Consider the following 18,182-nt stretch of genomic DNA (forward strand, 5'->3'; position numbering starts at 1 on the left):
GATTAACAATATCTCCAGCAACGGCAGTAGCGAAGACAGGATGTTATTTTCGGAGGAAGTCCTAGAATATAAGAGAGGGATGACTCCTTGGTTATATCAAGTAAAAGCGATTTAAAATTATTGTAGGCTAGGTTAGTTTTAGCAAGATGGAGGTAGAACAGTTTGCAAAATTAGTCCAGCAGAGTTTAAGGAGGCCAGGAAATACAGACATAATAGACACAAAAAGATAGTTCAATTTCTCTGAAGTTTTGTGCAGAAGGAAAGAAGGAGTAGGACGAGAATTTTTATTTTAAGCTGAGACTTAGAAAGGATTCGTCCAAATTTTGGGGAGTTATAATCTTGTTACAAGCAAAGGATTGCATGCTTGAAACAAAAATTACAACTTACAAAATTTGATGGAATCTGAAACTGAGCAATAATATATGAAAAAGAGCTTGCTTCTTTGCGACAACAATCAAACTTCAAAGTGGAAGCACATCTTGTAGCTATTAGTAGATTCAGAATTTAAGTTTTAAGTTTTAATGTCGGTTTAAGTTTTAATGTTGCTCATTACTTTCAGTAAGAATAAAACTCGTTTTTTAGTTAACCCCTCATAAATCAAGTCAATGATACCTCAAAATGTTCCATATTGCTACATATTGAGGAAATACAAAGAACTTATTGTTTCGCCAAAATTTACCATAAGATCACCCACGTCGCACTTGCCCTTAGGAGCTAAATGGAAGTTGATAGATTTTTTTGCTTAAGTCGCAAGTTCAATTAAATCATCCCAAAATATAATAAAAACTTCTTGAAAATCAAGCTTGGAACGGAAGCATTGACAAACAAAATATAAAGCGTTCTTACTAATGATTTCCAGTCAAGTAATATTCTAAATAAAATAAAACAAAAAAATTTATCAAGGCTATTTACAAGTTAAGGCTATTTCACTTAAGAATTTATTTACCCTTTGAAAAGAGCTCCTCATAACACATGGCTGAAATAATCCTCTTCTGTTGCTGGTATTCCAATTGTATGGACTTTACTGACAAAGAATCCATTTTGAATAAACACTCCCAGATAAGGCCACAAACGATCTTGAAGTATGCAAATATCAAACGAAGATGGGATAATTGTAAAATAGAGTGATGATGTCTTTGGGATGGATGCTCTGCTTAGTGATAAGTACATCTATTACACCTAGAAGTAGACAGCAGTTAGAGCAAGACTTAGATGGCACAATAACCTTTAAAATTGAACGAGAAAGCATTGCTTCCCAAAACATCCAAAAGATTAAGGCGTTCTAAAATTCAAAGTAATTAACACAGATAACTAGAAAAAAGAAAATAATCCTATTGCAGAAGTAATCGATTTGCAAACGCATCCATCTCCTCCCATAAAAATCCCAAGATGAGTTTAACAGGCAAAAAAGATAAAGAATATTTCTGCTCTCTAAATTCAAAACACCTTATCCTGAATTTGAAATTATGACTATGATGTGCTGACACATAATCCAATGACCATCTCTCTTATCCTGCCTAAAATACATTGTCTTGAGGCAGAACAGCTAGCCTCTAATTTTAACAATCTTACACACCTTCAAAACAAAGCTCTAAACGACAGATAACACCTTCCACAAATGAGATAAGATGATATAGGATCAAGATCAAAATCAGGTACTTCTCTAATGTTCCAGCAAACAAGAGTGGAGCTCTCTTCAGAATCGCAGTAAAGATGCGCCAGCTCTTGATATAGCTTAGGGATTTCCTTGACAGAATGAGAAAGAACTCTCTCAGTGATCTAACCACATCCACTAATTCAGCAGCTTCTGCAGCTGAGTTTATCACAACGCTAATCACATAATGTCTTTTCTTATAGACAAAACGCTTGAAAATAAGCTCCTAGCCTAAGCATTTGTCTTTCCCCAGCTTATGGGGAAACAGTGTCAAGTAGCAAGTGTTTGTCAGCTTTCCCTTCTTAGAAATTCTATAGCTGATTTCTTGACACATTATATTTGAAAGAGACAGGTAATTCTGGTACTTCTGGTAACTCTTGGTCATTGTCTTGGTCAAATTTCTAGTTGAGGATGCAATTTTAGCAACAGTTTTAAAATATCTATGTCTTGATTCGAATTGAACAGCTGAATAGTGAATTAGGGGGCTCAGTGTTCGCACATACAAAGGAAAATATCGCACTGTATTGTCCTTGAACCTATTTTCATCATCCTCAAATATTTTTGCTTTCAATTCAAGGTACATTATTATTATAAAACCTAAATTTGGAATAAGCATGTCTGAAAACCTCCGAATTGACACAAGCAATACAATTTTCCTTATCAGCAATATTAGGGACAACATTCGTTTTCAGCCTTTCTTGAAAAGAAATGGTTAAGTATTAGAGGAAACTGGTGAGGAAATACAAAATTTTTAATTGCATTAACTTCAAGGCACTTGAAATCATTTGAGAAGGGAGGAGGTTTGTCCTTAGCATCTATATCCTTGAAGTTCAAGTTGGCAACACGAGCATTAAGCTCTGATTCTTTGAAAACACCATCAATACATCAAGCGCTGCAAATATTTTCCAGCTTACCACTTCATAACAGCTTCATATAAGTCATGGGCTATGCAAGGCGCTAATCTTTAAAATGAAAGTTTGGCAGGGCACTGAAATCAGAATTGAACTTCACGCCATTTACAAACTGCTTCCTAATATTTGGGTGTTGCAGTTTGTTTAAACACTCATCATAAGATGCTTTAGTTCTAAGAGGAAGCTGATTTTTCCAATAGTCTTTAGTTGCAGTTTTTCAAGAGAACATGCAGACTCTGCAGGAATTCTGCACATGTCGGTTGAAGCATTTCACGAACCCCCCAATAAAATTCGAGCCCAAGTTGTCCCCACATATACATAAAACTATAATTTTGAACCTTGTCCCATCAATCACAATGTCTTCAGTACAAAGAAACTCTAATTCATTCGCAACCATCTTGAAGACTTTTTCAGTACCAACGATCTTGAAGTTTGATCCAAGCACTAGCATAACTAACTGCACTAGATCTGGTCTTGCTCGAAGCCAAGGTGGGAAGTTAAGAACTCTCATATAAAAATCTAGAGTGCTTTACTTTCCTCATGGAGACTTTTTAAGTGGGTTTTTTATTTGTCCTTCATCTTGGTGGAGCTGAAGAAATGTGATATTTTTCATCATTTCTGGATCAGAAGCAAATAAAGAAGTGAAACAGTTACTATCAAAGAAGTCTCTATATTCACCTTTTGCTGAAGTATGATACCAATCCATCAGAAATCTAAGAAGTCCTCTATGTTTGAAAATATTCTCCAAGGTGGCTGCAACTGAAAATACTTAAACAAATCTTCTGTTTCCTTTCTTATCAAGTCCGGTAAAGACTTGCTCAGGTACCACAGCACCGCAACTTGTAAAATACTGGTCTCTCATGTACTGAGATCTCAGTGATCCAGTGGCAGGGTCTGTAACAAGCAGCAAAGGATCCTGCATATAATCACAGTCAATTTCATCACATATTTTCTCAAACAAATCTGGCTAAAAAACAGAAGAGATGCATTTAGCAACACGTTCTTCAAGTTCTTGTGCTACAATTTCATGAGACTCAGTTAAAAGAAGCCTAAAGGTCTCAAGAATAATACTATCTATTGAGGGAGCTACATGTTTCTCTGATTCTAATCTAAGGAGAAGCAAAGGTAGCCTATATGCAAGTGCTTGTTTTGTAGGCTCCATATCACGGATACCAGAGTCCCCCGAGGATGTTTGTCTCGATCCTGATGTTTTATTTGTAGCTGCTAAACCAGCTCCCAATAATTCATCTTGGTTCAAGTCTATCATGTCTGATTCAAGTGGCTCAGAAGATTCATTTACTTCAACACAATCTTTATCATGGTCAGGAGGAGTGTTCAGATTGTTTAAAGCAACATTGTTTTCTTCAAACCAATCTTTATCATGGTCAGGGGGAGCGCCCATGTAGTTTAAAGCCTTATTATTTTTTAGTTCTCTTCAAATATGAGACCGCAGGAAGCTCTGTACTTTGAACTTCTTGCTACAACCTCTAAAAGGACATGGTACTACATCTGAATCTGTTATATTGGAGTAGAGGTGGCTAAACAGAAGGTCTCTCCTCACAAACTCTGATTGACAGCAACTTATACTGCAGGGAAATCTGATTCCAGCAGCCTTTCCAGTTTCTGAGTGAGAATCTAGATGATTAGCAAATTTGTTGTGCCAACTGAATGCCTGATAGCAGTTGGGTATGGCACGACGAGATGCCAACAGAATGGCATGCAGTTTAACCTGAACTGTATATTCTCGCAGGCTGTGAAGTTCCAATGAACAAAATGAACAAACTAGGATTTGCCATGAAGTTCTGCAATTTGATTCCATCAAGATGAAGATTTGCAATGAAGTTTGACAATATACAAAACTGGAAAATAAAGATTTTGAAAATTATAGGTGCGCAACCCCCCCCCCCTTTTCCATAGCGAATCACGTCCTTAATTTGTAGCTTGATACTCCTATCATGCTCGGTTGAGTAGAAACTTAAACATGAATGAAAAAGTAATAAAGCAAATAGAATAAATGCTTATATTTTTGCAGCAGATCATGGTTTGATAATTTATGTTCATCAAGAGTATGACAAAACATTGTAATGCACATCCAAAATATTCATAACCATACAGAGCATGTGCTATGAATAAAGTGTTTCTGAAAGAAACATAGTTAGTTTATTTCTGTATGGTGACTTGTGGCCCAACCTGTTAAACTAAGCTAAAGCTCATTCTAAAAAAAAGAAGTCAACAATGTAATGTATTTCAGCCATTTTCTTGGCAGGTAGGCTAAAACAGAAAAAACAGAACAGCTCCCATTAGTACTTTAGAAGCCAAAACACCTTTCATATGTTTCAAATTTGACATAAAGATGAAGGTGCAGAAAAAACTTTTAGTGAACAAGAATTTATGAATTTTGACTCAACTACTTGAATACTTCTAATATACTAAACTATGTGAAAACTTTTGCAATTTCGTGGTTTAGTGTGGGATGCAATGTGAAAATTCCAGAATTTTCTAATTTCCTGACTCGAGCTTCCAAGGGAAGTGGCTGATACGGTCAAATGGAGTATTGAATTCTGAATCACATTATTTTTGTAGAGAATAAAAATAAGACGATTCCATTATGTTACACTTCTCTGTGAAGATGAGGGGCCACCCTTAAAATATCGGATTCGATTATCAGAAAATTTCACATCGGAAGGAGCCAGGACGCGAAGTACAACGCTCCTTTGTATATGACTTCTATCCCGTACCTCCTCTTGAAGCTAACGCAAAGCTCAAATGTCACTTAATTTGGTTAATTTATATTAGTACAATCCTGAAATCTATTTGAAGTCGTATAAATATATTATCTAATTACTATATGATAACATGTATAAAAATGGAAAGAAACACGAAAATTTTTTTTATGCAATTTTTATGTATATTACTAGTGTATTATAAAAGTGTTTTCTGATAAGAATCCCCTTTCCCTTTTGATTTCACAAATGGACGCCACTGTACAGAGAGTGGTCACTGGCGTTTACCCCCCCCCCCGGAAAATACCCCCGTTGAATATTATACCCCCCTGGGTATTTTCCAGGGAGGGGTAAACGCCTAGAATCACTGAGAGCATTGTTTAATTCTATTGGTAAAATGCTACTTTAGCTACTTTTGGCTATTTTGGAAAGGGCTCAAGCTAGAAAAAAGGAACTTTCAGGGATAGGTCTACAGGCTAGAGTACGTCCCGGGAAAGTATTTATAAGTACCTACCTCCACTCTTTTTGCCTCTAGAGGCTCCTGAAATTTGCCTACATGACAGGTAACAATTCCTTTTATTTGAGTACAATTTTAAGCTGTATTAATGTTTTTTTCTTAATTTAGGAATTATATTTGCATATCTTTAAAAGCTTATAAATTGGGATTGAGCAAAGTTGTGAAGCTGAAAAGAATTTTGTTGTACTTTATTTAAGCAGAAGATTTATTTAACAAGGTTTCACTTTTATAACACACAGATTTTTAAAGGTCATCAAAAGTTAGGACCCTCTAGAGGGAGGAGTGGAGGTAAATACTTCAAAACACCTTTCCGGTACATTCTTTAGCCTGTAGACGCATCCCTGAAACTTTCATTTTCCTAACCTCTTTCCAAGATAGCCAAAAGAAGCTAAAGTAGAAATTTACCATTCTATCTGCAAAGTTCATAAGACTTGTATAAAAGTAAAAAAAAAATCAAAAGAACTTACCTTTCCGAAATAAGTCCACACCACAACAACAAGTGAAAGGTCTTCGTTTGTTTAGCTTTTAATCTCAATAGATCAAAAACCCGCAGGAACCCCTTTCACGATATTTTTGCATCGGTCATGCCCCGCGGTATGACCCATTTTCGCAAGAGTTGATAAGCGCAAGAGTTGATTGTCATTAGCTCCTCCCAGTACACTCAACGAGTTTAAAAATATATTCGAGGAATGTAAAAATACGGCAGAAGTACCTATACACTCAAAAAGTGTATTTTCACGCTAATCCAACAACTAGGAAGTGCGCTGATCAAACGTGAAATAATGCTATCAATGTCAAAGTACGTTTTTTTTTACCATGTGGCTACTGTAAAACAAAATTTGTTTTTACTCATATAGTGTTCAATTTTTACCTTAGTTTAAAGATAATTATTTCTGGTGCACAATATAACAAGGCCCAGTTAGTGGTTTATCCAATTCTAAGCCTCTCCCTTCCCATCCATAAGAAAAAACACCTCTTTTCTGTTATTAAGAAATACCAGATTTTGTTTCAAATCATAGGCAGCGCGCTAGCGCTGCCTAAGTAAAGAACGATGTGACCACAAAGTGTTTTTTTTCTTTCTTCGACTGGCACTTCGTATCAAAGGAGTTGTCGTAGAAACTTCAAAAAGGGCTCATTCGATTGGAAATTGGAGTGGCTAGTGCCCTTTTTAATAGTCAAAAGTGATTGGAGGGCAACTAGCCCCCCCCCCCACACCAGATATGTCACCAAACCCATTCACTAAAAATGTTTCAATAGTCACTTGTTTCGGTGTAGATAATTTCCCGATCGGAAATATCCGTTTGAGAAGGACACTCCCCAAAAACCCTCAAGGCACGTGTTTTAGGTTATATCCCGGGGGCATATAAGAACAGTATTGGCAATACGTACCATATATTATTTTGTTTACTTTAGAGCAGGGCACTTCATATGGAAGGGGTCGTCGTAGAGACTTCAAAAGGGGATCGTTCGATTGAAAATTGAGAGTTCTAGGGCCCATTTTAATAGTCGAAAGTGATTGGAGGGAAACTAGCCCCCCCCACGCCCATTATTCCCCCAAACACATCCAATCGAAATTTTGAGATAGGCATTTTGTTCAGCGTAGTTGCTTTCCAAATAGAAAATGTGTTTTTGAGGAGGAGACGCCCCCAAAACCCTCAGGGCCAGCGTTTTAAGCTCTGCCCTGGGGGCATATAAGGTTTTTATAGAAGGCGTTGTCGTATAAACTTCAAAACAGGCTCATTCTATTGGAAATTCGAAGGGCTAGTACCCTTTTTAAGAGTAGAAAGTGATTAGAGGGCAACTAACCCCCACACCCATCCTTCCCCCAAATACATCCAATCAAAATTTTGAGATAGCCATTTTGTTCAGCGTAGTTGATTTCCAGATAGAAAATATGTTTTTGAGGAGGACACTCCCCCAAAACCCTCAGGGCAAGGGTTTTAAGTTATACCTTGGGGGCATATAAGGTTTTTAAAGAAGGTGTTGTCGTAAAAACTTTAAAAAAAAGCTCATTCGATTGTAAATTCAAGGGCTAGTGCCCTTTTTAATAGTCGAAAGTGTTTAGAGGGCAACAAGCCCCCCCCCCACGCCCATCATTCCCCCAAACATATCTAATAAAAATTTTAAGATAGAAAATATATTTTTGAGGAGGACACTCCCCCACAACCCTCAGGGCAAGGATTATTAGTTATGCCCTGGGGGCATATAAGGTTTTTATCGAAATATTTGTCGTAGAAACTTGAAAAAGGGCTCATTCGATTTGAAATTCAAAGGGATAGTACCCTGTTTAATAGTTGAAAGTGATTTGAGGGCAACGAACCTCCCTCTCATGCCCACCTTTTCCCCAAACACATCCAATCAAAATTTTTAGATAGCCATTTTATTCAACGCAGTTGAAAGTTTTGGAACTTAAGTCTTTAAGGATGACAGCACCTCCCCCCACAGGAGTCAGGGCAAGGGTTGTAAGTTATGTCCTGGGGCATATAAGGTTTTTATTGAAAGCGTTTAAGTGGGATCTGCCAAAGAATGCAATCATTTGGGAATTGAAAGGACTAGTGCCTTTGTTAATAATTGATCGTGATTGGATAGCGACTAACGCCCGTCTCACGCCTACCATTTTCCAAAACACATCCAATCAAAATTTTGAGATACCCATTTTGTTCAACATAATTGAACGTTATGGAAATTAGGTCTTTTAGGATGATAACCTCCTCAGAGCCCTCAGTGCAAGGGTTGTAAGTTATGCCCTGGGTGCATATAAGGTTTATATAGAAAGCAGTTGTATAAATCATAGGCAGCGCGATCGCGCTGCCTAAGTAAAGAACTGGGACACTCGAGATCGAGACATGAAATGGGGACTAAGGAAGAGGAGGACACTCCTCCACAACCCCAGGGACAAGATATGTAATCTTTGCTATAAGAGCACACAACGACAACGGCAGTGCCATGTATTATTTATTAATTTTTTCCTGTGCAGTATAACAAGTTGTACTGATGAATTTGTCACAGAAACATAAAAAAGGGCACATTCAGTTCCGAATTGAGAGCACTTTTGTCCTTTTTAATAGTAGAAAGTTATTGGAAGGCGACTAACACCCCTCTCACGCCCACCATTTCCCCAAACACATCCAATAAAAATTTTGAGATAGCCATGTTGTCTAATGTAGATGAAAGGTCTGGAAATTCGGTCTTAGAGGATGACAACCACCCTAACAGACCTTAGGGTAAGGGTTGTAATTTATGCTCTGGGGGCACATAAAATGTTTATAGAAAGCGTTATCGTTTCCAAAAGGGCTCATTCGATTAGAAATCGAAAGGCCTAGTGCCCTTTTTAATAATCGAAAGTGATTGGAAGGCTTGACATTTTTATAGTAAAGATCGAAGTGGGTATAATGTATTATTTTTTGTTGTTGTTGTTGTTGTTTAGACCAGGGCACTTCGTATCGAAGGAGTTGTCATGGGAACTTCGAAAAGGGCTCATTCGATTGAAAAGAGAAAGGGCTGATGCCCTTTTTAATAGTCGAAAGTGATTGAAGCGCAACTAATCCCCCTTCCACTCCCACCCTCCCACGACAACCCTCCCACGACAACCCTCCCATTTCTGCTCTTAAAATTTAACCAAATCAAAATAGCGTAAGTGTATCCAAGCTATCAAAGAAAGTAAACAGATTTTTTTGCGAATGATATCAAGTTTTCCGTTTCAGATCAACTAGAGGAGGTATGAAACTAAATTAAACACAACTATTTGTGTCCAGTTTTTTAAAAGGGTGTATGTTGTTAAAAATTGCTGAAAATTTTTCTCCAGCATACAAATAGCAGGCGAAAATATAAAGTCTTAAAAAACGAAAAGATTTAAACTATAATTTTCTTTTTCTCTTAAAAGACTATGTCAATATAAAACGAAGAGAAATTAATTAAAAAAAAATTTCCACAAATTAAGCTGTTCAAAGAAAGGTAAAGAACTCCATTAAACAAAAAATGAGTAAAAATATAATCAAATAATCTACCAAGTGTGAAACTACCACAAATCAGCATCGATAAATAGATGAAACCCAAAACGAACAGAAATTACAATAATTAACCGAGTCAAACTCAAAACGAGCAGAACTTGACATAAGTTGGGTGCCACACCCCTATGCCTTCCCAAGGCCAGAACAAAATTTGCACTTTACTGAAAAATACAAATGAATGTGCATTGTCAGTTTAATATACATATACTGATATTTAGTAATCAAAATGCTAAAATTATTTGATTTATTAAAGTTATAAAAGTAAAAACATTTATATTTTTTAGTAAAGTGCAAATTTTGTTCTGGTCTTGGGAAGGCATAGGGGTTTTGCACCCAACTTATGTTAATTTCTTCTCGTTTTGAGTTTGACTCGGTTTTTTATTGTAATTTCTGTTCGTTTTGGGTTTTATTTATTTATCAATGCTGATTTATGGTAGTTTCACGCTTGGTAGATTATTTGATTTTACTTTTGCTCATTTTTTGTTTAATGGAGTTCTTTACTTTTCTTTGAAAAACTTATTTTGTGGAAAAAGTTTTTTTAAATTAATCTTGAATATAGCGCGTCGTACCCCTTGTTTATGCACAAGCATGATGAATAAAAAAGATTGAGCAGGCAATAACTTTTTTTATAAAGTTCTAAAAAGTAATATCTCATAAAAGAAAAATAAACGTTTAAACAAATAGATTTCAAAAAACATCTAAACCATCCAATTCCAATACATAAAGTGATAAAGCAAATTATATGCACCGATAGAAAATCATATTTCTCAAGCTGCTTCCTTTTCAGTGCTAAATATAGCAAGTCCGCAGACAAACTCCTGTAACATGGTGGTTCTGCTTTAGTTTCAATTTTCAAATCTATTTTTAAGCCCTGGACACAAGTTGAAACAGAACACAAACCACCATACCTTCCCATCCACACACATCTCTACCTACACGACTCTCAACCCGCATAGCTCCCTCAACTCCTGAGCCACGAAACTGTTCACTTTCTTCTCATTACAAATTGAGAAAGGATACCTTAGGGGATTCTAGAGCACTTAACCCGAGGACATTCCTACCCAAACCGTTCCGAAACGGAAACCTTTGAGAACAAAAGGATGCTTTGAAATTTTTATTGACTCTAAAGCTGAGCGCTCGACATACGCAGTGATTGAGCTCCGGGCAGAGCAATAACTGCATTTGAAATTTTGCTCTACGACATTCATTTCTAATAATAACCTTAAATTTGTAATTAGTCACTTAGTGATAAAAACCGTCCAATCCTAGCTCTAGTTGAAAACAAACACCATTTGTTAAATATATACTTACCGTGTTACATTCTGGTTCTCTAGTTACATATTGCAATAGTTAGTCAAGTAGTCAACAAGCTCGCAAACCCTTGAATAAATTATAGTAGAAACTGGATTTTTTTTTTCTTTTTCTTTTTAGTTTACAACACTCGTATTCCAATTTTAGCCACATAATAAACCTCAAGATAAAAATTTGCGTCTCGACAAAAATTATTAATAGTTTGGACTGATGGCTAGGTGTAGGGTTCAAAACAATGTAGATTGGCTGCAGAATGTCTGGGTGAGGAGTTGGTGGGGATCTGTATGATGGGTTGGTGTAAAGATGGGGAGATGTGGGGTGGGGCTTTCAAGAGAGGAGATTCATGTGTGCAGGGAGTTACAAAGTAAAGATTTTTGCTGGGAACGTGTATGGTGGGTGCATTTTGGGGGGCTTTAGGGACGGAGAGTAATGGGTGTCGAGCTGAGAGGAACCAAGTAAATGCTGCATGGTACCTACAGCGGCAACCTTATCTGACCTTGATTGGGGTGTTCTTTCTTTATATAAAGCGACGAAGATGCCTTTGTAAGTGGCGTATGGTTTAAAGCTAAGCCGCCACTGTCAATATGCCAAATAATATATAAACTGCGGAGGTATCCGAAAAGCTTGCACAAAAGGTAACGGTTTGGCATTTAAATATTTAGACAATTATCTTATCTTTTCCAAGTTTCTAATTTGTATTCTTATTTTCAGAGTTTATTGGAAGCCAAATGTTTGAAAAAGAAAAAAATGTCAGATTCCTGTTATAGTCGCCAGTCAAACATTCGGATACGGAAAATTCATTGTCAGCCTAAATTTCCCAATATTTTTTGAAAGAGCTGAAACTGTGGTCTTATCTGAGTAATTTGATTTTCCAACACTTTGAACTTCACCTCTATTACTAAACTTATTTTTGCATCTGCGACTAGAGAAAATTTTCCTTTTGGAGGGGGGTCCGTGACAAATTTTCCACTATGGGGGAATCCCCAGGAGTCAAACACACAAAAACCTAAAAAACCTAGGTCTGAAAATCCCCTAACAGCCAATTAAATATTCTAATTCATGATTTCAGGCAAGTAAAACCACGAAATACTAAAGTTAACTTCTCAAATAATAAACCCCGGGAACCTAACACCCACGAAAATCTAAAAAACCTAGGTCTGAAAACCCAAACAGTTAATTAACTATTCTAATTCATGATTTCAGGCACGTCAAACCACGAAATACTAAAGTTAACTTCTCAAATAATAAACCCCGGGAACCAAACACCCACGAGAATCTAAAAATCGTAGGTCTGAAAACCCAAACAGTTAATTAACTGTTTTAATTCATGTTTTCAGGCACGTCAAACCACGAAATACTATAGTTAACTTCTCAAATAATAAACCCCAGGAACCTAACACCCACGAAAATCTAAAAAACTAGGTCTGAAAACCCAAACAGCTAATTAACTATTCTAATTCATGATTTCAGGCACGTAAAACCACAAAATACTAAAGTTAACTTCTCAAATAATAAACCCCAGGAGTCAAAGACACACGAAACACTAAAAAACCTAGGTATGAAAATACCTAAACAGCAAATTAAATATTCTAACTCATGATTTCAGCAAAGTCAAACCACGAAGTACTAAAGTTAACTTCTCAAATAATAAACCGCAGGAACCTAACACCCACGAAAATCAAAAAAACTAGGTCTGAAAACCGAAACAGCTATTAACTATTCTAATTCATGATTTCAGGCACGTCAAATCACAAAATACTAAAGTTAACTTCTCAAATAATAAACCCCGGGGAACCAAACACCCACGAAAATCTAAAAAACCTAGGTCTGAAAACCCAAACAGTTAATTAACTATTCTAATTCATGATTTCAGGCACATCAAACCACGAAATACTAAAGTTAACTTCTCAAATAATAAACTCCAGGAAAAAAACATCCACGAAAATCTAAAAAACCTAGGTCTGAAAACCCTAAACTGCTAATTAAATATTCTAATCCAGGATTTCAGGCACGTAAAACCATAAAATACTAAAGTTAACTTCTCAAATAATAAAAACAACGAGTCAAACATACACAAAAACCTAAAAAAACCTAGCTCTGAAAATCCCCAAACAGTCAATTAAATATTCTAATTCATGATTTCAGGCAAGTCAAACCACGAAATACTAAAGTTAACTTCTCAAATAATAAACCCCAGGAACCTAACACCCACGAAAATCTAAAAAACTATGTATTAAAACACAAACAGCTAATTAAATATTATAATTCATGATTTAAGGCAAGTCAAAACACGAAATACTTAAGTTAACTTCTCAAATAATAAACTCCAGGAAACAAATATCCACGAAAATATAAAAAACCTATGTCTGAAAATCGTCAACAGCAAATTAACTATTCTAATTCATGGTTTCATGCCAGTAAAACAACAAAATACTAAAGTTAATTTCTCAAATAATAAACACCAGAAGTCAAACACACACTAAAATTTAAAAAACCTAGGTCTGAAAATCCCCAAAAAACCAATTAAATATTCTAATTCATGATTTCAGGCAAGTCAAACCATGAAATACTAAAGTCAACTTCTCAAATAATAAACCCCAGGAAACTAATACCCACGAAAATCTAAAGAACTAGGTCTCAAACCCCGAAAAGCTAATTAACTATTCTAATTCGAGATCTCAGGCACGTCAAATCACGAAATACTAAAGTTAACTTCTCAAATAATAAACCCCGGGAACCAAACACACACGAAAATCTGAAAACCTAGGTCTGAAAACCCTTAACAGCTAATTAACTATTATAATTAATGATTTCAGGCACGTAAAACCAGAAACTACTGATGTTAACATCTCAAATAATAAACCCTAGGAGTCAAACACACACGAAAACCTTAAAAACCTAGGTCTGAAAATCCCCAAACAGCCAATTAAATATACTACTTCATGATTTCAGGCAAGTCAAACCACGAAATACTAAAGTTAACTTCTCAAATAATAACTCCCAGGAGCATAACACCCACGAAAATATAAAAAACTAGGTCTGAAAACCCAAACAGCTAATTAACTATTCTAATTCATGATTTCAGGCACGTCAAATCACTAAATACTAAAGTTAACTTCTCAAATAATAAACCCCGGGAACCAAACACCCACGAAAATCTAAAAAACCTAGGTCTGAAAACGGGGATTAGTTGACCTCAAACCACTTTCGACTTTTAAAAAGGGCACTTAAATCTAGCGAATATCCACATGCTTGATTTAGTTCAAGTTCCACCTCAAATACCTCATTCTGTCAAATTTTCAACTTGATATGCGTAGCTTACTGCCAGGAGCCAGCGGGGGAATCCTTGCTCTTAATTGCTAATCACCTTAACCCTTTTATCCATCGTCAAGTACATGCTCCAAAAATATTTTATTCAGAGATTTCATGTTAAAAAATTATCCAATCACTATTTATCCCTTTTTTGCCAATGTCAATCAATGAATTCCGATTGTAAAAGCGTGTTTAATCATGTTGCATAAGTACATGCTCTGAAAAGGTGCCAAGGAACTTAGGTGTGAGAGGATACTCACTCTCTTTGAAAAGCTGTATAGCTCTGGAAAGACACCAAGGAACGTGCTGTACGCAAATAACATGGGAATTCCTAGGGCATCAAGCAAAGTATAAGTTAGCACTCTACTGTTTCACTACTCTCTTGTTCGTTAATTTTCGTCTCCTTTGTTACTTTGCATAGAAACCAGACCGATACAATTTAATTATAGACTGTTCTTTATGTGTTCACAAAAGTATCACTTTCATTTATCTAGATTAAATCATTTCAAATGCAGAATTCCAAATGCTATAAAACTCATAAATTACCACATTCGTGGCCAAGCAATCTTGACAAAATTAGCCAAGAATTATTCTTGAAGTTGTTTAACGGAACGCTCAGTCAAATTCTGGATTTTGAAATTGAACTTCTAAAGAAAGAGAATTGTTTAGAAAGCCGAATCATAAGTTAAAACTTGGTTTTCTTCTGCTATTTTTGGTTTTGAACATACTGTATTAATGTTTAATACTTAATAATTGAACGCATAATATATTGAAGGAATTGATCTTTTTGCCAGGAATTGTTACCATTTAAATTTTTGTTTCAGTCCGTGTGTAAAATTTAAGTTCTTTTCTTTTTTTTCTGAGAATTGTATTTGTCATACCACCCTTTATCCATAAACGTATTCACCCAGCACTCCCCTCGCAACTATTATTGTAGTCCCTTCACCCGTGTAATATTTTCAGTGGGCGTAATGTTTTAAACTGCAGTTTTAGAATCTTTTTCTGAGGAAAATATATTCTGCTCAATTCGGGGTAGCCAAGTAAATTTGTTTAAATATCTAAGGCCTAACTTTACAACTTCTAATGCTTGAACAATTAATAAACCTGTATGAAGGCTAATTCTGAGATAGAAAAAAAAATAAAATGTGGTATAATTTATTTTTTCCTATGAACTATCCCTAAATACAATCTTTTTACCATAAAAAATGCACCACTCCCTCCTCTCCCTCCATTTATCACGAACAGTTGGTTAATAATGCCAAATAATGTGAGCGCGAAGTAAAAGAATAAGTTAATTTATATGATTTGTAGCCTACAGCTATCATGTCGAGGCATTAGATTGGCTAATATGAAAATGAGACTGCAATAAGTATTATATTTGGAACATGGATGGTCACAGGGTTGGTGGGAGGGTTGGGGGTCAATCGGTGAATATATAGTAATTATGCGGTAATCAAAGAAAGGAAAGCATAGTAGAATCAAACAGTGAAAAAAAATGTATGTTCGGGGGTATTTTCCGCAAGGGGGTGGGTATTTTCCGAGGGAATTTTTCGCGGGGGATATTTTCCGCGGGGGTACTTTCCGTGAGGAAGATTTTCAGCGGGGGAGTATTTTCTGTGGGGAATATTTTTTGTGAGGAGGGGGGTATTATACGTTTTTTTCCGTGGGGTGATTTTTTTTGGTTTTTTTTTTGGGGGGGGGGGGGTAAACACCTACAAACTTAAAAGCAGCATCAGAAACCAATACTGTATCAATTGTCGTCAGAATTCCCTTTTTAATTTAAGTTTAAATTTACTTGTTTAGTTTAGTTCTTGTTTGTTTTAAGTTTTAATATTACCCCGTACTTATAGGTTGGATTTTTTCTATGTAATTTACTTATCAAGAAACCGCAAACAATATTTGTTGTTTTTTCTTTAACAATTTTAGAAGTTTTTGCCGCAATATCAGCAATAAGAGTTTTCAGCTATCGGTTCCAATCCCAGGCTCTGGCTCTAAAACCTATTTTGTAAAAGGCTTGATTGTCTACTCGGATCCAAGCCGTACTTGAGTCTGAATACAAAGCTAAAACCAACTTTTGCTCCCAAAGTTTCGCAACGAAATTCCATTATGGTTTTCTCCCCGAAAAATCCACGAATCTTGAAGACTTGTCCCCGAAAACTCCCCAAATTTTTAAGACTTGTCCCCGAATTTTAATATTCAAGAGTGGAAGCCCTGACTCAAGTTGACTATTTGTCTCCATTATTTTTTGTTTGGAAAATCTCGCGCAATAAATTTTTCTTTCAACAAATTTTTCTTACCGCTATCGTTTGTCCACTAGAGCTGAAATCGGTTCCAGAAATCAGCTACGTGTGCCGAGCCCTTAAAACCAGAGACAAAGAAATTGATGACTGAAAGTTAAGGTAAATGTTGTTTTGTCAAAATTTCAATAGGCATAGACCTGTCAGGTAGGCAAATTTTTAAGACTTAAATATCAGAAAAGGGTTAACATAGAAGCTTGGCAATGTCTGGTACTATTCTATTAAATGGGAACCACGTAAAATAGGATGAAAATATAATAGTTTAGAAACAAATTTCGGCTATATGTTTGCACATTAGCGGGGGTGGGGGTAAAGCAGAGCATATAATAAATACGTAACCTAACCTAGGTACCTTTTTTCCTCCTAACCCCCAAAAAAATAAAGTTTAAATATTGTAAACGCAGTGAGAAACCACTGTTTGCAATCCAATTCTCCGTTGAGAGAACCTGTTTGACTAGTTTCTTCTATCATCTATCTTGCGTGGCTCCCACCTAATAGAACAGTACCCAATATCTTCCCAGAGTATATTTTTGGCCCTGGATGCATTACTAAAAGTTTCATTCTCCTAACCTAACCTCTTTCCAAGAGCGCAAAACGTACCTAAACTGGAATTTTGCCGTATTAAGTTTTAATGTCACTTCTTGAAAAACAAGTTTAAAAAAAACCTTTTTTTTTCAATTTAACAGTCCGGAAAAGGTTGCAAACAGGAGTGTTACCAAAAATAACAGCTAACCCACAAAATTATCAAACTTTTGTATAGGCTACATCCTAGGGGCGTGCCTAGCTCACTTAAGGAAGCAGGGATGCAACTGCGGTAGCAGTGATTATTAGGCTATAACCTATCTGGAATTTCCAAATTGGAAAATGCATTGAATGGAGAATAGGCTATAATAGCATATTTCATTATTTTTCCTTTCTGTTATATGTCCTTTAAGTAACCTTAGCACCAGGAACTAGGGTAAGACTTTAAAAGCTAGTAAAATTACCTGTTTGAGAAGAAGAATACTTTCTACTAATTGCATTTTTAGGTCTTGATTCTGGCCTTGCTCTATTCACTCCATAATTATAGCCTCTTCGTAGATCACTTTCACTACTTGACGAGTCCTCATTTCTAGGAAATACTTTAACTCCCCCTCTCACTGGCATATTACATTATTAAGGAAAACATTAAACTGAAAGTAGGTTTGACAGCTGAGGAATTAACTTCTACCCATTCCTGTCCTTGGTTTGTACTGAGGACGTGGGCAGCTCATCGGGTTTTTGTTGCAACGAAGCCAGAAAAATTGCGGCTGGTTTGATCTGTAGTTTTTATGCGGAATCATTAGATTTCCGGCCGGGTCTTTTTAGCATTAAACCATAAATAAACATCATACTAATAGTTTACGTATCAAAACGGGAGATTCACAGAGATAAGTTGCTCAAGGAAGATTGTAAAGGGCTGGCTCCC

General features: G+C 36.1%; 1 protein-coding gene across 1 annotated transcript in view; it reads right to left on the bottom strand.

Annotated features, from left to right (window-relative positions):
• The window catches only part of LOC148946860 (uncharacterized), a 77,408-nt gene extending 59,449 nt beyond the window's left edge, over positions 1 to 17,959 (bottom strand). Inside the window, exon 1 of the mRNA XM_089097168.1 lies at positions 17,722 to 17,959. Coding sequence (XP_088953294.1) covers positions 17,722 to 17,881 — 160 coding nt within the window. The 5' untranslated portion in view covers positions 17,882 to 17,959. The remainder of the gene's footprint in view (positions 1 to 17,721) is intronic.
• Positions 17,960 to 18,182: the final 223 nt, after the last annotated feature.

The sequence above is a fragment of the Artemia sp. Qi Xiang Cuo genome, chromosome 11 (genome assembly GCF_049724085.1).
Source record: "Artemia sp. Qi Xiang Cuo chromosome 11, ASM4972408v1, whole genome shotgun sequence".
NCBI lineage: Eukaryota > Metazoa > Arthropoda > Branchiopoda > Anostraca > Artemiidae > Artemia > Artemia sp. Qi Xiang Cuo.